Source organism: Electrona antarctica (assembly GCF_951216825.1).
Source record: "Electrona antarctica genome assembly, chromosome: 7".
Lineage (NCBI taxonomy): Eukaryota > Metazoa > Chordata > Actinopteri > Myctophiformes > Myctophidae > Electrona > Electrona antarctica.
In genome coordinates this window covers 4,162,327-4,180,540 of record NC_136812.1, presented here as the reverse complement: position 1 = coordinate 4,180,540, position 18,214 = coordinate 4,162,327, and the positions used below count along the sequence as shown (strand labels likewise).

General features: G+C 47.3%; 1 protein-coding gene across 1 annotated transcript in view; it reads left to right on the top strand.

Annotated features, from left to right (window-relative positions):
* LOC306926975 (cyclin-dependent kinase-like 5) overlaps nt 1-17,600 on the top strand; it is a 215,329-nt gene extending 197,729 nt beyond the window's left edge. The window contains exons 19-20 of the mRNA XM_079506534.1: nt 10,735-10,911; nt 15,261-17,600. Coding sequence (XP_079362660.1) covers nt 10,735-10,911; nt 15,261-15,674 — 591 coding nt within the window. The 3' untranslated portion in view covers nt 15,675-17,600. The remainder of the gene's footprint in view (nt 1-10,734; nt 10,912-15,260) is intronic.
* Nucleotides 17,601-18,214: the final 614 nt, after the last annotated feature.

Genomic DNA, 18,214 nt, shown 5'->3' with positions numbered 1-18,214 from the left:
TGTAGTCTGATCAAGGGTTAGCGTTAGGGTTTGTGTGGCGCTGTAGTATGATCAAGGGTTAGCGTTAGCGTTATGGTTTGTGTGGCGCTGTAGTCTGATCAAGGGTTAGCGTTAGCGTTATGGTTTGTGTGGCGCTGTAGTCTGATCAAGGGTTAGCGTTAGCGTTAGGGTTTGTGTGGCGCTGTAGTCTGATCACGGGTTAGCGTTAGCGTTAGGGTTTGTGTGGCGCTGTAGTCTGATCAAGGGTTAGCGTTAGCGTTATGGTTTGTGTGGCGCTGTAGTCTGATCAAGGGTTAGCGTTAGCGTTATGGTTTGTGTGGCGCTGTAGTCTGATCAAGGGTTAGCGTTAGCGTTATGGTTTGTGTGGCGCTGTAGTCTGATCAAGGGTTAGCGTTAGCGTTATGGTTTGTGTGGCGCTGTAGTCTGATCAAGGGTTAGCGTTAGCGTTATGGTTTGTGTGGCGCTGTAGTCTGATCAAGGGTTAGCGTTAGCGTTATGGTTTGTGTGGCGCTGTAGTCTGATCAAGGGTTAGCGTTAGCGTTATGGTTTGTGTGGCGCTGTAGTCTGATCACGGGTTAGCGTTAGCGTTATGGTTTGTGTGGCGCTGTAGTCTGATCAAGGGTTAGCGTTTAATTTATGAAAGAAACACATAAGAGGTTTCTGCCCGACAACAACGATACAATTGATCTGGTTTAGTCTGATGAACTGACTGTTGCTCCCAAAAGCAGCAGAAAGTAGCAGATCTACAAGCGCCCGACCCGTGAAGACCTCTGTTCCACACTGCTGTTGTCCTGTGTTTAGTCATGTTGCGCTCTGTTGTTCCACACTGCTGTTGTCCTGTGTTTAGTCATGTCGCTCTGTTGTTCCACACTGCTGTTGTCCTGTGTTTAGTCATGTTGCGCTCTGTTCCACACTGCTGTTGTCCTGTGTTTAGTCATGTTGCGCTCTGTTGTTCCACACTGCTGTTGTCCTGTGTTTAGTCATGTTGCTCTCTGTTCCACACTGCTGTTGTCCTGTGTTTAGTCATGTCGCTCTGTTGTTCCACACTGCTGTTGTCCTGTGTTTAGTCATGTTGCGCTCTGTTCCACACTGCTGTTGTCCTGTGTTTAGTCATGTTGCGCTCTGTTGTTCCACACTGCTGTTGTCCTGTGTTTAGTCATGTTGCTCTCTGTTGTTCCACACTGCTGTTGTCCTGTGTTTAGTCATGTTGCTCTCTGTTGTTCCACACTGCTGTTGTCCTGTGTTTAGTCATGTTGCTCTCTGTTGTTCCACACTGCTGTTGTCCTGTGTTTAGTCATGTTGCTCTCTGTTCCACACTGCTGTTGTCCTGTGTTTAGTCATGTTGCGCTCTGTTGTTCCACACTGCTGTTGTCCTGTGTTTAGTCATGTCGCTCTGTTGTTCCACACTGCTGTTGTCCTGTGTTTAGTCATGTCGCTCTGTTGTTCCACACTGCTGTTGTCCTGTGTTTAGTCATGTCGCTCTGTTGTTCCACACTGCTGTTGTCCTGTGTTTAGTCATGTTGCGCTCTGTTCCACACTGCTGTTGTCCTGTGTTTAGTCATGTTGCTCTCTGTTCCACACTGCTGTTGTCCTGTGTTTAGTCATGTCGCTCTGTTGTTCCACACTGCTGTTGTCCTGTGTTTAGTCATGTCGCGCTCTGTTGTTCCACACTGCTGTTGTCCTGTGTTTAGTCATGTCGCTCTGTTGTTCCACACTGCTGTTGTCCTGTGTTTAGTCATGTCGCTCTCTGTTGTTCCACACTGCTGTTGTCCTGTGTTTAGTCATGTCGCTCTGTTGTTCCACACTGCTGTTGTCCTGTGTTTAGTCATGTTGCTCTCTGCTGTTCCACACTGCTGTTGTCCTGTGTTTAGTCATGTTGCGCTCTGTTGTTCCACACTGCTGTTGTCCTGTGTTTAGTCATGTTGCTCTCTGTTCCACACTGCTGTTGTCCTGTGTTTAGTCATGTTGCGCTCTGTTGTTCCACACTGCTGTTGTCCTGTGTTTAGTCATGTCGCTCTGTTGTTCCACACTGCTGTTGTCCTGTGTTTAGTCATGTCGCTCTGTTGTTCCACACTGCTGTTGTCCTGTGTTTAGTCATGTCGCGCTCTGTTGTTCCACACTGCTGTTGTCCTGTGTTTAGTCATGTCGCTCTGTTGTTCCACACTGCTGTTGTCCTGTGTTTAGTCATGTTGCTCTCTGTTCCACACTGCTGTTGTCCTGTGTTTAGTCATGTTGCGCTCTGTTGTTCCACACTGCTGTTGTCCTGTGTTTAGTCATGTTGCGCTCTGTTGTTCCACACTGCTGTTGTCCTGTGTTTAGTCATGTTGCTCTCTGTTGTTCCACACTGCTGTTGTCCTGTGTTTAGTCATGTCGCGCTCTGTTGTTCCACACTGCTGTTGTCCTGTGTTTAGTCATGTTGCTCTGTTGTTCCACACTGCTGTTGTCCTGTGTTTAGTCATGTCGCGCTCTGTTGTTCCACACTGCTGTTGTCCTGTGTTTAGTCATGTCGCTCTGTTGTTCCACACTGCTGTTGTCCTGTGTTTAGTCATGTCGCTCTGTTGTTCCACACTGCTGTTGTCCTGTGTTTAGTCATGTTGCTCTCTGTTGTTCCACACTGCTGTTGTCCTGTGTTTAGTCATGTCGCTCTGTTGTTCCACACTGCTGTTGTCCTGTGTTTAGTCATGTCGCTCTGTTGTTCCACACTGCTGTTGTCCTGTGTTTAGTCATGTCGCTCTGTTGTTCCACACTGCTGTTGTCCTGTGTTTAGTCATGTCGCGCTCTGTTGTTCCACACTGCTGTTGTCCTGTGTTTAGTCATGTCGCTCTGTTGTTCCACACTGCTGTTGTCCTGTGTTTAGTCATGTCGCTCTGTTGTTCCACACTGCTGTTGTCCTGTGTTTAGTCATGTTGCTCTCTGTTGTTCCACACTGCTGTTGTCCTGTGTTTAGTCATGTTGCTCTCTGTTGTTCCACACTGCTGTTGTCCTGTGTTTAGTCATGTTGCTCTCTGTTGTTCCACACTGCTGTTGTCCTGTGTTTAGTCATGTTGCTCTCTGTTCCACACTGCTGTTGTCCTGTGTTTAGTCATGTCGCGCTCTGTTGTTCCACACTGCTGTTGTCCTGTGTTTAGTCATGTCGCTCTGTTGTTCCACACTGCTGTTGTCCTGTGTTTAGTCATGTCGCTCTGTTGTTCCACACTGCTGTTGTCCTGTGTTTAGTCATGTCGCGCTCTGTTCCACACTGCTGTTGTCCTGTGTTTAGTCATGTCGCTCTGTTGTTCCACACTGCTGTTGTCCTGTGTTTAGTCATGTCGCGCTCTGTTGTTCCACACTGCTGTTGTCCTGTGTTTAGTCATGTCGCTCTGTTGTTCCACACTGCTGTTGTCCTGTGTTTAGTCATGTCGCTCTGTTGTTCCACACTGCTGTTGTCCTGTGTTTAGTCATGTTGCTCTCTGTTCCACACTGCTGTTGTCCTGTGTTTAGTCATGTTGCGCTCTGTTGTTCCACACTGCTGTTGTCCTGTGTTTAGTCATGTTGCGCTCTGTTGTTCCACACTGCTGTTGTCCTGTGTTTAGTCATGTCGCTCTCTGTTGTTCCACACTGCTGTTGTCCTGTGTTTAGTCATGTCGCTCTCTGTTGTTCCACACTGCTGTTGTCCTGTGTTTAGTCATGTTGCACTCTGTTGTTCCACACTGCTGTTGTCCTGTGTTTAGTCATGTTGCTCTCTGTTGTTCCACACTGCTGTTGTCCTGTGTTTAGTCATGTTGCTCTGTTGTTCCACACTGCTGTTGTCCTGTGTTTAGTCATGTTGCTCTCTGTTGTTCCACACTGCTGTTGTCCTGTGTTTAGTCATGTTGCTCTCTGTTGTTCCACACTGCTGTTGTCCTGTGTTTAGTCATGTCGCTCTCTGTTCCACACTGCTGTTGTCCTGTGTTTAGTCATGTTGCTCTCTGTTCCACACTGCTGTTGTCCTGTGTTTAGTCATGTTGCTCTCTGTTCCACACTGCTGTTGTCCTGTGTTTAGTCATGTTGCTCTCTGTTGTTCCACACTGCTGTTGTCCTGTGTTTAGTCATGTTGCTCTCTGTTCCACACTGCTGTTGTCCTGTGTTTAGTCATGTTGCTCTCTGTTGTTCCACACTGCTGTTGTCCTGTGTTTAGTCATGTTGCTCTCTGTTGTTCCACACTGCTGTTGTCCTGTGTTTAGTCATGTTGCTCTCTGTTGTTCCACACTGCTGTTGTCCTGTGTTTAGTCATGTCGCTCTCTGTTGTTCCACACTGCTGTTGTCCTGTGTTTAGTCATGTTGCTCTCTGTTGTTCCACACTGCTGTTGTCCTGTGTTTAGTCATGTTGCTCTCTGTTGTTCCACACTGCTGTTGTCCTGTGTTTAGTCATGTTGCTCTCTGTTGTTCCACACTGCTGTTGTCCTGTGTTTAGTCATGTCGCTCTGTTGTTCCACACTGCTGTTGTCCTGTGTTTAGTCATGTTGCTCTCTGTTGTTCCACACTGCTGTTGTCCTGTGTTTAGTCATGTTGCTCTCTGTTGTTCCACACTGCTGTTGTCCTGTGTTTAGTCATGTCGCTCTGTTGTTCCACACTGCTGTTGTCCTGTGTTTAGTCATGTTGCGCTCTGTTGTTCCACACTGCTGTTGTCCTGTGTTTAGTCATGTCGCGCTCTGTTGTTCCACACTGCTGTTGTCCTGTGTTTAGTCATGTTGCGCTCTGTTGTTCCACACTGCTGTTGTCCTGTGTTTAGTCATGTCGCGCTCTGTTGTTCCACACTGCTGTTGTCCTGTGTTTAGTCATGTCGCGCTCTGTTGTTCCACACTGCTGTTGTCCTGTGTTTAGTCATGTTGCTCTCTGTTCCACTGCTGTTGTCCTGTGTTTAGTCATGTTGCGCTCTGTTGTTCCACACTGCTGTTGTCCTGTGTTTAGTCATGTCGCGCTCTGTTGTTCCACACTGCTGTTGTCCTGTGTTTAGTCATGTTGCGCTCTGTTGTTCCACACTGCTGTTGTCCTGTGTTTAGTCATGTCGCGCTCTGTTGTTCCACACTGCTGTTGTCCTGTGTTTAGTCATGTCGCGCTCTGTTGTTCCACACTGCTGTTGTCCTGTGTTTAGTCATGTTGCTCTCTGTTCCACTGCTGTTGTCCTGTGTTTAGTCTGTTTTTCCACCCGCTTCGGGTGTTATCAACCGATAATCACCAATATGCTCCGTTTCAGACCATGCAATGGAGGCCATATGGACATTTCCTACATACTGCCTACCGCAAGTAGGCGACTAGGAAACGCGGAAGTGAAACTACTGCTGTCGAAGCGAAAACATCGTAAAACTGCCGGTTAAGACTGACGTAAGGGTTAGTCGGACAACGAGACCAACGCGACGTCGGACAATAGCTGACAACAACGTCCATGTGTAGGAAGTGTCCATGCTGGCTCCATTGCATGGTCTCGGTAAGGGCTGACGACGACGGCTATTAGATCGTCTGATAACACCCGAAACCGCTAGTGTTCCTGACTTCCTGTGTGCAGTCAGTGAGGTCATGTTGCTCTTGTATTGCAGGTGGAGAACACCAACGGCGGTCCCCCTGTCATCAAGAAATGTCTTTTCCCCCTCTTTAACTCAAAGACTAGCATAAAGCATAGCTCCTCCATGCGGGTTCTCCCCGTGTTGTCCTCTCCCATGGTACAAGACAACGTTTCTACGCTCTCTAAACACACCGCCGCGCCGTCCGTCCGTCCGTCCGTCTGTCGGGTGGAAACCTTGTATGTCCAAAACTCTGTTCCAGGGGATCACGTGACGGGAACGCTCGCCTCCAAAACACATTCGCCCGTACCGCTCGCCCCACCTCAGCCGTTCTTGTATTTTTGTATTCATTTTACTGAGGTTAAGGTTTGGAATAAGGTTAGGTTTAGGCATAGTTTTACTGAGGTTAAGGTTTGGAATAAGGTTAGGTTTAGGCATAGTTTTACTGAGGTTAAGGTTTGGAATAAGGTTAGATTTAGCCATAGTTTTACTGAGGTTATGTTTAGGAATAAGGTTAGGTTTAGACATAGTTTTACTGAGGTTAAGGTTTGGAATAAGGTTAGGTTTAGGCATAGTTTTACTGAGGTTAAGGTTTGGAATAAGGTTTAGACATAGTTTTACTGAGGTTAGGTTTAGGAATAAGGTTAGGTTTAGACATAGTTTTACTGAGGTTAAGGTTTGGAATAAGGTTAGGTTTAGGCATAGTTTTATTGAGGTTAAGGTTTGGAATAAGGTTAGGTTTAGACATAGTTTTACTGAGGTTAAGGTTTGGAATAAGGTTAGGTTTAGACATAGTTTTACTGAGGTTAAGGTTTGGAATAAGGTTTAGACATAGTTTTACTGAGGTTAGGTTTAGGAATAAGGTTAGGTTTAGACATAGTTTTACTGAGGTTAAGGTTTGGAATAAGGTTAGGTTTAGACATAGTTTTACTGAGGTTAAGGTTTAGGAATAAGGTTAGGTTTAGACATAGTTTTACTGAGGTTAGGTTTAGGAATAAGGTTAGGTTTAGACATAGTTTTACTGAGGTTAAGGTTTAGGAATAAGGTTAGGTTTAGACATAGTTTTACTGAGGTTAAGGTTTGGAATAAGGTTAGTTTTAGCCATAGTTTTACTGAGGTTAAGGTTTTGGAATAAGGTTAGGTTTAGACATAGTTTTACTGAGGTTAAGGTTTGGAATAAGGTTAGGTTTAGACATAGTTTTACTGAGCTTAAGGTTTGGAATAAGGTTAGATTTAGGCTTAGTTTTACTGAGGTTAAGGTTTGGAATAATGTTAGATTTAGGCATAGTTTTACTGAGGTTAAGGTTTGGAATAAGGTTAGATTTAGCCATAGTTTTACTGAGGTTAAGGTTTAGGAATAAGGTTAGGTTTAGACATAGTTTTACTGAGGTTAAGGTTAGGAATAAGGTTAGGTTTAGCCATAGTTTTACTGAGGTTAAGGTTTAGGAATAAGGTTAGGTTTAGACATAGTTTTACTGAGGTTATGTTTAGGAATAAGGTTAGGTTTTGGCATAGTTTTACTGAGGTTAAGGTTTAGGAATAAGGTTAGATTTAGGCATAGTTTTACTGAGGTTAAGGTTTAGGAATAAGGTTAGGTTTAGCCATAGTTTTACTGAGGTTAAGGTTTAGGAATAAGGTTCGATTTAGGCATAGTTTTACTGAGGTTAAGGTTTAGAATAAGGTTAGATTTAGACATAGTTTTACTGAGGTTAAGGTTTGGAATAAGGTTAGGTTTAGGCATAGTTTTACTGAGGTTAAGGTTTAGGAATAAGGTTAGGTTTAGGCATAGTTTTACTGAGGTTAAGGTTTGGAATAAGGTTAGGTTTAGCCATAGTTTTACTGAGGTTAAGGTTTGGAATAAGGTTAGATGTAGGCATAGTTTTACTGAGGTTAAGGTTTGGAATAAGGTTAGGTTTAGACATAGTTTTACTGAGGTTAAGGTTTAGAATAAGGTTAGATTTAGACATAGTTTTACTGAGGTTAAGGTTTAGGAATAAGGTTAGGTTTAGACATAGTTTTACTGAGGTTAAGGTTTGGAATAAGGTTAGGTTTAGACATAGTTTTACTGAGGTTAAGGTTTAGAATAAGGTTAGATTTAGACATAGTTTTACTGAGGTTAAGGTTTAGAATAAGGTTAGATTTAGACATAGTTTTACTGAGGTTAAGGTTTGGAATAAGGTTAGGTTTAGACATAGTTTCACTGAGGTTAAGGTTTGGAATAAGGTTAGGTTTAGACATAGCTTTACTGAGGTTAAGGTTTAGAATAAGGTTAGATTTAGACATAGTTTTACTGAGGTTAAGGTTTGGAATAAGGTTAGGTTTAGACATAGTTTTACTGAGGTTAAGGTTTGGAATAAGGTTAGGTTTAGACATAGTTTTACTGAGGTTAAGGTTTGGAATAAGGTTAGATTTAGACATAGTTTTACTGAGGTTAAGGTTTAAGAATAAGGTTAGGTTTAGGCATAGTTTTACTGAGGTTAAGGTTTGGAATAAGGTTAGGTTTAGACATAGTTTTACTGAGGTTAAGGTTTGGAATAAGGTTAGATTTAGGCATAGTTTTACTCAGGTTATGGTTTGGAATAAGGTTAGGTTTAGACATAGTTTTACTGAGGTTAAGGTTTGGAATAAGGTTAGGATTAGGCATAGTTTTACTGAGGTTAAGGTTTGGAATAAGGTTAGATTTAGGCATAGTTTTACTGAGGTTAAGGTTTGGAATAAGGTTAGATTTAGGCAGTTTTACTGAGGTTATGTTTAGGAATAAGGTTAGATTTAGGCATAGTTTTACTGAGGTTAAGGTTTAAGAATAAGGTTAGGTTTAGGCATAGTTTTACTGAGGTTAAGGTTTAGGAATAAGGTTAGGTTTAGACATAGTTTTACTGAGGTTATGGTTTGGAATAAGGTTAGGTTTAGACATAGTTTTACTGAGGTTATGTTTAGGAATAAGGTTAGGTTTAGACATAGTTTTACTGAGGTTAAGGTTTGGAATAAGGTTAGGTTTAGGCATAGTTTTACTGAGGTTAAGGTTTAAGAATAAGGTTAGGTTTAGGCATAGTTTTACTGAGGTTAAGGTTTGGAATAAGGTTAGGTTTAGGCATAGTTTTACTGAGGTTAAGGTTTGGAATAAGGTTAGGTTTAGGCATAGTTTTACTGAGGTTAAGGTTTGGAATAAGGTTAGGTTTAGACATAGCTTTACTGAGGTTAAGGTTTAAGAATAAGGTTAGGTTTAGACATAGTTTTACCAAGGATAAGTTTAGGAATACCTCATGGCGACCATACCTAGGTCGGCCGATTTGACCCAGGGCAAGCGCTCTTGTATTCGATCCAATGTAGTTATTATTTAGTCACAAGTCCGTGTGAATCATTTTCACCGGATTGATATGCATAAAACCCACAGACATTTGTAAAAACAAAAACAAAAAAACAGCAGGTCTACAAGCTTACGAAGCATCACGATGCGACACTTTGTGAGCTTGTAGATTGGCTATTTTCACTATGCTTTTATGGGGCACTGCGGTACGACAAAGTAGAGCATTCATTTATGAAAAGAAAACATTTGAAATATGGAAATACAAGGTTTCTGCCCGTACACCCTGTGCTGTTGCATGTACTAACAACAACCACATTAATTAATCAACGTGTTTTTCATCCAAATCATCTTCCAGGGTGTCTAATAATAATTTCATGGTAAATATGGTGATGTATTAGGATACAGAATTAAACAAGCCAGATCTCTCTCTACACTATTTACTGTGTATAAAATATTTTATTTTACCAATTAGGCTATTTTGTCGTATATCTTATATATCTTATACTTTTCTTTCTCTTTTCTTGTTTGATTTTTATGCTCAAAAGGCTGAAAAGTGGTTAATAGTTTAATACCTTTAATTATACTATAGCTATCTCTCACAACAGAGTGCCTTCCACTCATTCCACGAATATTGTCATATCCAAACATTTTGGATTTATGAGTAATAAATATGGGTCTGGTGAGTGAGTTCTGACTTCAGTACGGGGGATCTTTGAGGATTATTCTGATCAAATGCTACTAATCCCAGCTCCGTGTTTAACAGCATGTCTCGGGTGTATATTAACACATTCTGGGCTGGAACCCCTTTTGGTGTTAGCATTATGTTATGCTTTAGCTATTGGAAAATAGCAGATCTACAAGCTCGTAGCGCGCCACCGAGTGGCACGCTACGAGCTTGTAGGTCTGCTATTTTTGAAAAATCGTAAAAAAATGCGGCACAAATCTTTGAGTATACTGTATATTCTTTCAGAGCGAACGTCAGACCTAAATGGTTTAATGTACTGGGGAAACGAGAGAGCGGCGCCCAGGCTTAGAAAAACAAGTTTGAGGTGCAGAGAGATTAAGATAAAGACTGCATAATACTGTATGCTCCCACGTACTGTAAATTGGAACTAAATCCAGTGTCCCCGAAAGTCTCACGCGTATTCCCTAGCAGATCTACAAGCTCATAGCGTGGCACTCGGTGCCACGCTATGAGCTTGTAGATCTGCTAGGGAATACGCGGTCTGCTAGGTCTGTCCCTCTGAGTGTAGCCTATACTGTACCTCCAGAACCAAAGTCGTACGATTAGTCAACACACGTTACCGCAGTGAAATTTGTTCTCCGCATTTGACCCATCTCTCTTGGAGCGGTGAGTCGCAGCGTGCGCCGCGCTCGGGAATCATTAGTTGATTTGACCCCCCCCGATCCAACCCATTGATGCTGAGTGCCAAGCAGGGACTGACCCCCCAATCCAACCCTTTGATGCTGAGTGCCAAGCAGGGAGGCATTGGGTCCCATTTTTACAGTCTTTGGTATGACCCGGCCGGGGATCGAACCCCCAACCTCCCTGTTTCAGAGCGGACACTCTAACCACAAGGCCACTGTCTGGTGTCACTGCATTACAGCCCCCCCACCCATGGCCCATTTATGGGTCTGAAACCTATCCTGCTTTTGGAGAGTCCTAGACTATCCAATTATAAAAAATAAAATAAATTATGGGTGCTAATTTTAGGAAAAACACAAAAGGTTACTTTGAATACTGGGTAGAGGTTTCTGCTCGACAGGAATAAAAATAAACGGAAGACTGAAACTGCAAAAACCAAACCACACGTTAATGCAGATACGAGGTACATATTAGAGTCGAGGGTTTATATATATATTCTATATTATATTTGTGTCTAATAATTGTCTGTGTTTTGGGGCCAGCAGGCTGCCAGCGAGCCGGCGGATCACGGCCTCATGCAGAAATCGTCCAGGTCGTCGGGGGGGCACCAGAGCGGACGGCACCGGAGCCGCGATAAGAGCCGGGAGCGGGACCAGTCGCGGGACAGGGACCGGGACAACGACTGGCAGCCGGAGAAACTGGCAGAGTCTCACTCTCAGGTACTCCTTAACTCATTTACCGGCAACACTGCCATCTAGTGGCTGAAAAGGAACAGATTGCCACCCATTCACCTCAACGTTGGATCGTCTTAGTTTGAAAACTGTGAGTCAGGAAGTGAAAATCCCGCGAATGGTACTTAATTCACCCAAAACATACATTTTGTAACCGAGGTTCATATTGTTTAGACTAGGGGGGGTGTCCCCAAATTATTTTGGTTACAATTTAATGACATTTAACTCATTTACGGCCTCAGTAAGTAGCCTACATAAATAATCCACCCCTTGCCAGCGATTCTTCTGTTTTCCCTTACCTTTTTAAATTGTCACAGATTATTTGTCTTCATTACGATCGATCCCGCAATCGTTGATAAACACAGAGGTTTTCTCTGTGCTTCCACGATTTATTCTTCAGATCTATAAACTCGCAGCATATCGCGGTGCGATGTGCTGTGAATTTGTAGATCAGCTATTATCCAAAAATCTTGAAGTTTTTTAAATTGAACATTTTGTAACAACACAAACCACTACAAATCTTCTCTTATGGGGGTTCTTGGCACAAGACGGTCCATGTCCATCCTAGAATCTCCTCCCCTCCTTCCTCCTTCCTCCTTCCTCCTCCCTCCTCCCTCCTTCCTCCTACACCTTCCCCTCTCACTCCTCCCTCCTTCCTCCTTCCTCCTTCCTCCTCCCTCCTCCCTCCTTCCTCCTACACCTTCCCCTCTCACTCCTCCCTCCTTCCTCCTACACCTTCCCCTCTCACTCCTCCCCTCCTTCCTCCTACACCTTCCCCTCTCATCCCATCCTAGAATCTCCTCCCTCCTTCCTCCTACACCTTCCCCTCTCACTCCTCCCTCCTTCCTCCTACACCTTCCCCTCTCACTCCTCCCCTCCTTCCTCCTACACCTTCCCCTCTCATCCCATCCTAGAATCTCCTCCCTCCTTCCTCCTTCCTCCTTCCTCCTCCCTCCTCCCTCCTTCCTCCTACACCTTCCCCTCTCACTCCTCCCTCCTTCCTCCTACACCTTCCCCTCTCACTCCTCCCCTCCTTCCTCCTACACCTTCCCCTCTCACTCCTCCCTCCTTCCTCCTACACCTTCCCCTCTCACTCCTCCCTCCTTCCTCCTACACCTTCCCCTCTCACTCCTCCCCTCCTTCCTCCTACACCTTCCCCTCTCATCCCATCCTAGAATCTCCTCCCTCCTTCCTCCTACACCTTCCCCTCTCCTCCCTCCTTCCTCCTACACCTTCCCCTCTCACTCCTCCCTCCTTCCTCCTACACCTTCCCCTCTCACTCCTCCCTCCTTCCTCCTACACCTTCCCCTCTCACTCCTCCCCTCCTTCCTCCTACACCTTCCCCTCTCATCCCATCCTAGAATCTCCTCCCTCCTTCCTCCTACACCTTCCCCTCTCCTCCCTCCTTCCTCCTACACCTTCCCCTCTCACTCCTCCCTCCTTCCTCCTACACCTTCCCCTCTCACTCCTCCCTCCTTCCTCCTACACCTTCCCCTCTCACTCCTCCCTCCTTCCTCCTACACCTTCCCCTCTCACTCCTCCCTCCTTCCTCCTACACCTTCCCCTCTCACTCGCTCCCCTCCTTCCTCCCATAGACATATATACATAGACGCCCCTTCCGGCTCTGAGACGTGTGTCAAAATTGAAGGCACTACTTTCCCGACATTCCTTGCGAAGAATAGCGGAAGCAAAGCGGAAGCTTGTCAAGCTTCCGCGTGCGTAACATAAGTCCCGGAAAAGACGCGCTGTGATTGGCCAGTAGTCACTTGAGTGACAGCGAGAGACATGGAGGATTCACATGAGTGACGTCACTCGGGCAGCGACGCAGTCGCCTTCAGCAAATGCCTTCAGCACTTCTAAATAAGAAAGCTGCGGAGAACTGTTGCTTTGTGTTCACTCTTTTAATGTTTTCTGTTAGTAATCTAATCCCCCCCTGGCTCTGATGTTGTATTGTTAATAACTTTGTTGTTTGTGTTTGTTTGTTTGTCTTGTTTTGTAATGTATATTGTAATGACTGTTATAAAGATTTGTTTAAAAAAAAAAAAGCCTTCAGCACTGCACTTCCGCCTTCATTGGGATACACGTCGCTCCAATGAACTGCCGCGGCAAATGAGGCGTCTATGTATATATGTCTATGCTTCCTCCTACACCTTCCCCTCTCACTCCTCCCCTCCTTCCTCCTACACCTTCCCCTCTCACTCCTCCCCTCCTTCCTCCTACACCTTCCCCTCTCACTCCTCCCTCCTTCCTCCTACACCTTCCCCTCTCACTCCTCCCTCCTTCCTCCTACACCTTCCCCTCTCACTCCTCCCTCCTTCCTCCTACACCTTCCCCTCTCCTCCCTCCTTCCTCCTACACCTTCCCCTCTCACTCCTCCCTCCTTCCTCCTACACCTTCCCCTCTCACTCCTCCCTCCTTCCTCCTACACCTTCCCCTCTCACTCCTCCCCTCCTTCCTCCTACACCTTCCCCTCTCATCCCATCCTAGAATCTCCTCCCTCCTTCCTCCTACACCTTCCCCTCTCCTCCCTCCTTCCTCCTACACCTTCCCCTCTCACTCCTCCCTCCTTCCTCCTACACCTTCCCCTCTCACTCCTCCCTCCTTCCTCCTACACCTTCCCCTCTCACTCCTCCCTCCTTCCTCCTACACCTTCCCCTCTCACTCCTCCCTCCTTCCTCCTACACCTTCCCCTCTCACTCCTCCCTCCTTCCTCCTACACCTTCCCCTCTCACTCGCTCCCCTCCTTCCTCCTACACCTTCCCCTCTCACTCCTCCCCTCCTTCCTCCTACACCTTCCCCTCTCACTCCTCCCCTCCTTCCTCCTACACCTTCCCCTCTCACTCCTCCCTCCTTCCTCCTACACCTTCCCCTCTCACTCCTCCCTCCTTCCTCCTACACCTTCCCCTCTCACTCCTCCCTCCTTCCTCCTACACCTTCCCCTCTCACTCCTCCCCTCCTTCCTCCTACACCTTCCCCTCTCACTCCTCCCTCCTTCCTCCTACACCTTCCCCTCTCACTCCTCCCTCCTTCCTCCTACACCTTCCCCTCTCACTCCTCCCTCCTTCCTCCTACACCTTCCCCTCTCACTCGCTCCCCATCTCCTCCCTCCTTCCTCCTACACCTTCCCCTCTCACTCCTCCCTCCTTCCTCCTACACCTTCCCCTCTCACTCCTCCCTCCTTCCTCCTACACCTTCCCCTCTCACTCGCTCCCCAAATGCAAGTGGAAATCACGCAGAGCTCATTATATTTAAGTGTGAAGGCAGAAACAGCTGAGCCAGCGTTTTACTGCCATGGTGAATGTCGATGTGAAACGCTGCCATGCCCGGCCATGTGCAGATACTGTACTGTACTGTACTGTACTGTATACGCCCTCACAAATATTGAGCTTGGCGCTCTTGGGCATGCCCAGGAGGATTTATTTATGCTGACGTCTGCTGCTGTTCTCAATGACTGACTGGTCAGCTAGGGGACCAACCAGGTGGTCCCTAGGGGACCCCAATGACTGACTGGTCAGCTAGGGGACCAACCAGGTGGTCCCTAGGGGACCCCAATGACTGACTGGTCAGCTAGGGGACCAACCAGGTGGTCCCTAGGGGACCCCGGCCCTTACGGCTCTGTGAAGGAGAATTCACAGAGCAACTATACTTTTATTGTGATAGTCACTGTACTGTACTGTACTGTACTGTACTGTACTGTACTGTACTGTACTGTATGGTACAGTTTTATTGTTAGTTACCGGTATTGTTTTACATTTATTGTTATTGAGTCGCTTTTAGGGGTAATTAGGGGTTCAGCGTCTTGCTCAAGGACACTTCGACACTAACTCTGGGGGAGCCCGGGTTCGAACTGGGAACCTTGCGGTTGCCATCCGGCCACTCTACCCCTGAGCCCTGAGCCGCCCCATTCATCAACATACAGCCCTTACGGCTCTGTGAATGAGAATTACTGTACATTAACCAGAATCACACATGTGTGAACCGGTCACATCCGGTCACTCTACCCCTGAACCACTGACCTCCCGTTGTACTTTTTGGTGGTCACCTTATCACCTAAAACTGGAGTATGACTAGGCCTTTAGGGCCCAATTAGTACATTTTCAGGCCTGTTAAGAACTCTAGCCTGGACCCAAACATCTCTCTCTCTCTCTCTCTCCCTCTCCCTCTCTCTCTCTCTCTCTCTCTCTCTCTCTCTCTCTCTCTCTCTCTCTCCCTCTCCCTCTCCCTCTCTCTCTCTCCCTCTCCCTCTCCCTCTCCCTCTCCCTCTCCCTCTCCCTCTCCCTCTCCCTCTCCCTCTCCCTCTCCCTCTCTCTCTCTCTCTCTCTCTCTCTCCCCCCCAGCCGCTGCGGTCCCTGAGGAAGCTCCTGCACCTCACCTCCTCCTCCTCGTCCTCCAATCAGACGCAGCAGCAGCAGCAGGCCGACATGCGCTTCCAGGCCCACGGGGGCGGCGCCAACGCGGCCTCGGCCAATAAGGGCGGCTTCCACTCAGGACTCAGCACGCCGCAGCTGAAGAGCCGCCAGGCGGCCTACCCGCACCCGGCGCAGCTGGAGGGGGGGGGCACGGGGGGGTGGCACCCGTCGGCCCTGGGCCGCCCCGAGGGCAACCCCTACCCGGAGCAGCTGGGCATCAAGGGGGGAGGAGGAGGGGGAGGAGGAGGGGGAGGGGGCCAAAACGGGCACGGCGGCGGCTTCAGGCGCCCGTCCCGCTCTCGTATGCCAAACCTCAACGACCTGAAAGAGACCGCCCTGTAGGGGTTGTGGTCGTTGTAGTTCTATAGCGCTCCATCCTAACCCTCTCCAGACTTTTCCTTTATTCTCTGTAGTACGACTGTAGTCACGTCCCAAAGAACAAGATGGAGGATACAAGCGGCCGAAGTGAGACGTCAGCCACCGACGGGGGGCTGACGTCTCCCTGAGGGACATAGGGGTGAGACGTTCAGACACCCGGGAGAGACTCGGGAGTAGAGATGCTGCTCGTTCCCGTGGAAAGGAGACAGTGACGGGGGTTCAGGCGTCTGGTGAGGACGCCTCCCGAGCGTCTCCCTCTAGGGAGGTCCTGCACCTCTCACTGGGGAGGAGACCCCACTGGGGAGGAGACCCCACTGGGAGGAGACCCCACTGGGGAGGAGACCCCACTGGGGAGGAGACCCCACTGGGGAGGAGACCCCACTGGGGAGGAGACCCCACTGGGAGGAGACCCCACTGGGGAGGAGACCCCACTGGGGAGGAGACCCCACTGGGAGGAGACCCCACTGGGGAGGAAACCCCCCGGGCAGACCTAGGACCAGAAAGATGGATTATTAAGGATTATTATTATTATATTGTCCACACTGGCCTTGGAACGCCTCGGGATCCCCCGGAGGAGGAAGGGACTAATGTTGCCCCGGGTTAGAGGGAAGTCTGGAGCTCTGGGGCCCCCCGCGACCCCCGGATCCCCCGGAGGAGGAAGGGACTAATGTTGCCCCGGGTTAGAGGGAAGTCTGGAGCTCTGGGGCCCCCCGCGACCCGACTCCGGATAAGCGATCAAAGATGGATGTGTCCCTTTTTTTTTGACGAGCGACACACAGTCACACTACAGAGAATATATTAATGTCCAGAATTAGGGCACAGAAGTGTCGTAGCCAACGCCAAGCCGAGGAGGAGGAGGTGGCTGAGTTTCAGGGTGCTCGTCTTCTGGTGAGTAGTTGATTTGACTTAACACTGGTGTCGGCTCACTGAAAGAGAACTACAAGCACTGGTGTCGGCTCACTGAAAGAGAACTACAAGCAAAATGGCTGCCAAGTGGGGTTCATTCACCACAAGCCCTTCTTCTTCTATACTATTGGTCGAAGCCCGGCCCGGGGGGGCAAAGTTCACCGATATTGAACTACAAGCTTCCAAACGTCGTATACATCGTCGTGCCTCAATGGCAGGCTCCGCCCCTTTGCTCTCATAGGATGGAAGTGAACAGGTGACACTTGTGACACGTACTGTATGTGTGTGTGACCCCCGTGACCTTATTGACCTGTATTAACCCCTCGGTTGTCCAGTAGCTTCAGCACCTCTGTCACATGATGCTACACGTGTACTGCACGTACGCATACACACATACACACACACACACACACACACACACTCGTGTGCGCACGTGCACGGTAACTGGAAGAGTTACGGCACCGGAGAAGTTTGGGCACCTCAATGTTAAATTGGCTAAAATTATATTTAAAAATTATAATTAACATTTTTATATCATTTATAATACTATTTCAACAATTGCTGCACATTGCTACAAAACCTGTGGATTTAGCCAGTCCTTATATGGACATAAACAATCAGTTGGAGGGTATGTTTAGGTCTGACTGTGATGTGCATGTTCAAATTATGCCATTATGCCCAAAGTATACTTTTATTTTGAAAAACTAAATCTCAATTTCACATTGAGGTGCCCAGACAGACACGCACGCACACACGCACGCACGCACACACGCACGCACGCACGTGCGCACGCACGCATGCACGCACGCACGCACGCACGCACGCACGCACGCACGCACACACGCACACACGCACACACGCACACACACGTGCACTCACGAGTGTGTGCACAGTACCAAACCCTCATGGCTCCAAACACTGCTTGACACGATAGACCCTCTCCTTCCATGTCTTAATTTTTTAAAAGCTTCCATGTTTGATAAAAATTTATATTATCTGTATAATTCCTATTATAATTTTTGTTATGAAATATATATATATATAAAGATATCACACATGAAATATGTATATGAATATGTAAGATGTAGATTTAAAGTGCAAGTATTTTTGTTTCTAATCAATAGAGATATATATAGTACACTTTCCTTGCGTAGTAACTTAATTCTTTAAGACTATTGTAAAGCAGTGTGTGCACAGACATAGTGTGTGTTGGGAAACATGCGCTGAGAGCTCTCTCTGCTTGTTCGTACGTTCGGAGCGATCGATGGTCGCCTGGCCGGCGCATCGCCGTTGGAAAATTGTGTGCGCTTTTTTTTTCTTTCCTTTATTTACCCACAATACCCAGGGTAGTAGCTGAGCACAAGTGCTCATTTTCAGCAACGCCCTGCACTTAGAAACACACAGACACACACATTAAAACCTGGGAGCTGACCACCAGTACAACCTCAGTCTGATACTGTTGGCCACTAAGCAGCTCCACTGGAGCTGTTGAGGGTTCAGTGCCTTGCTCAAGGGCACTTCAGCGGTGTTGGGTGAGTGATGACACCAATCACTTCCCGACCCAGATTTTCCCTGCCCGTCCGGGGAATCGAACCGGC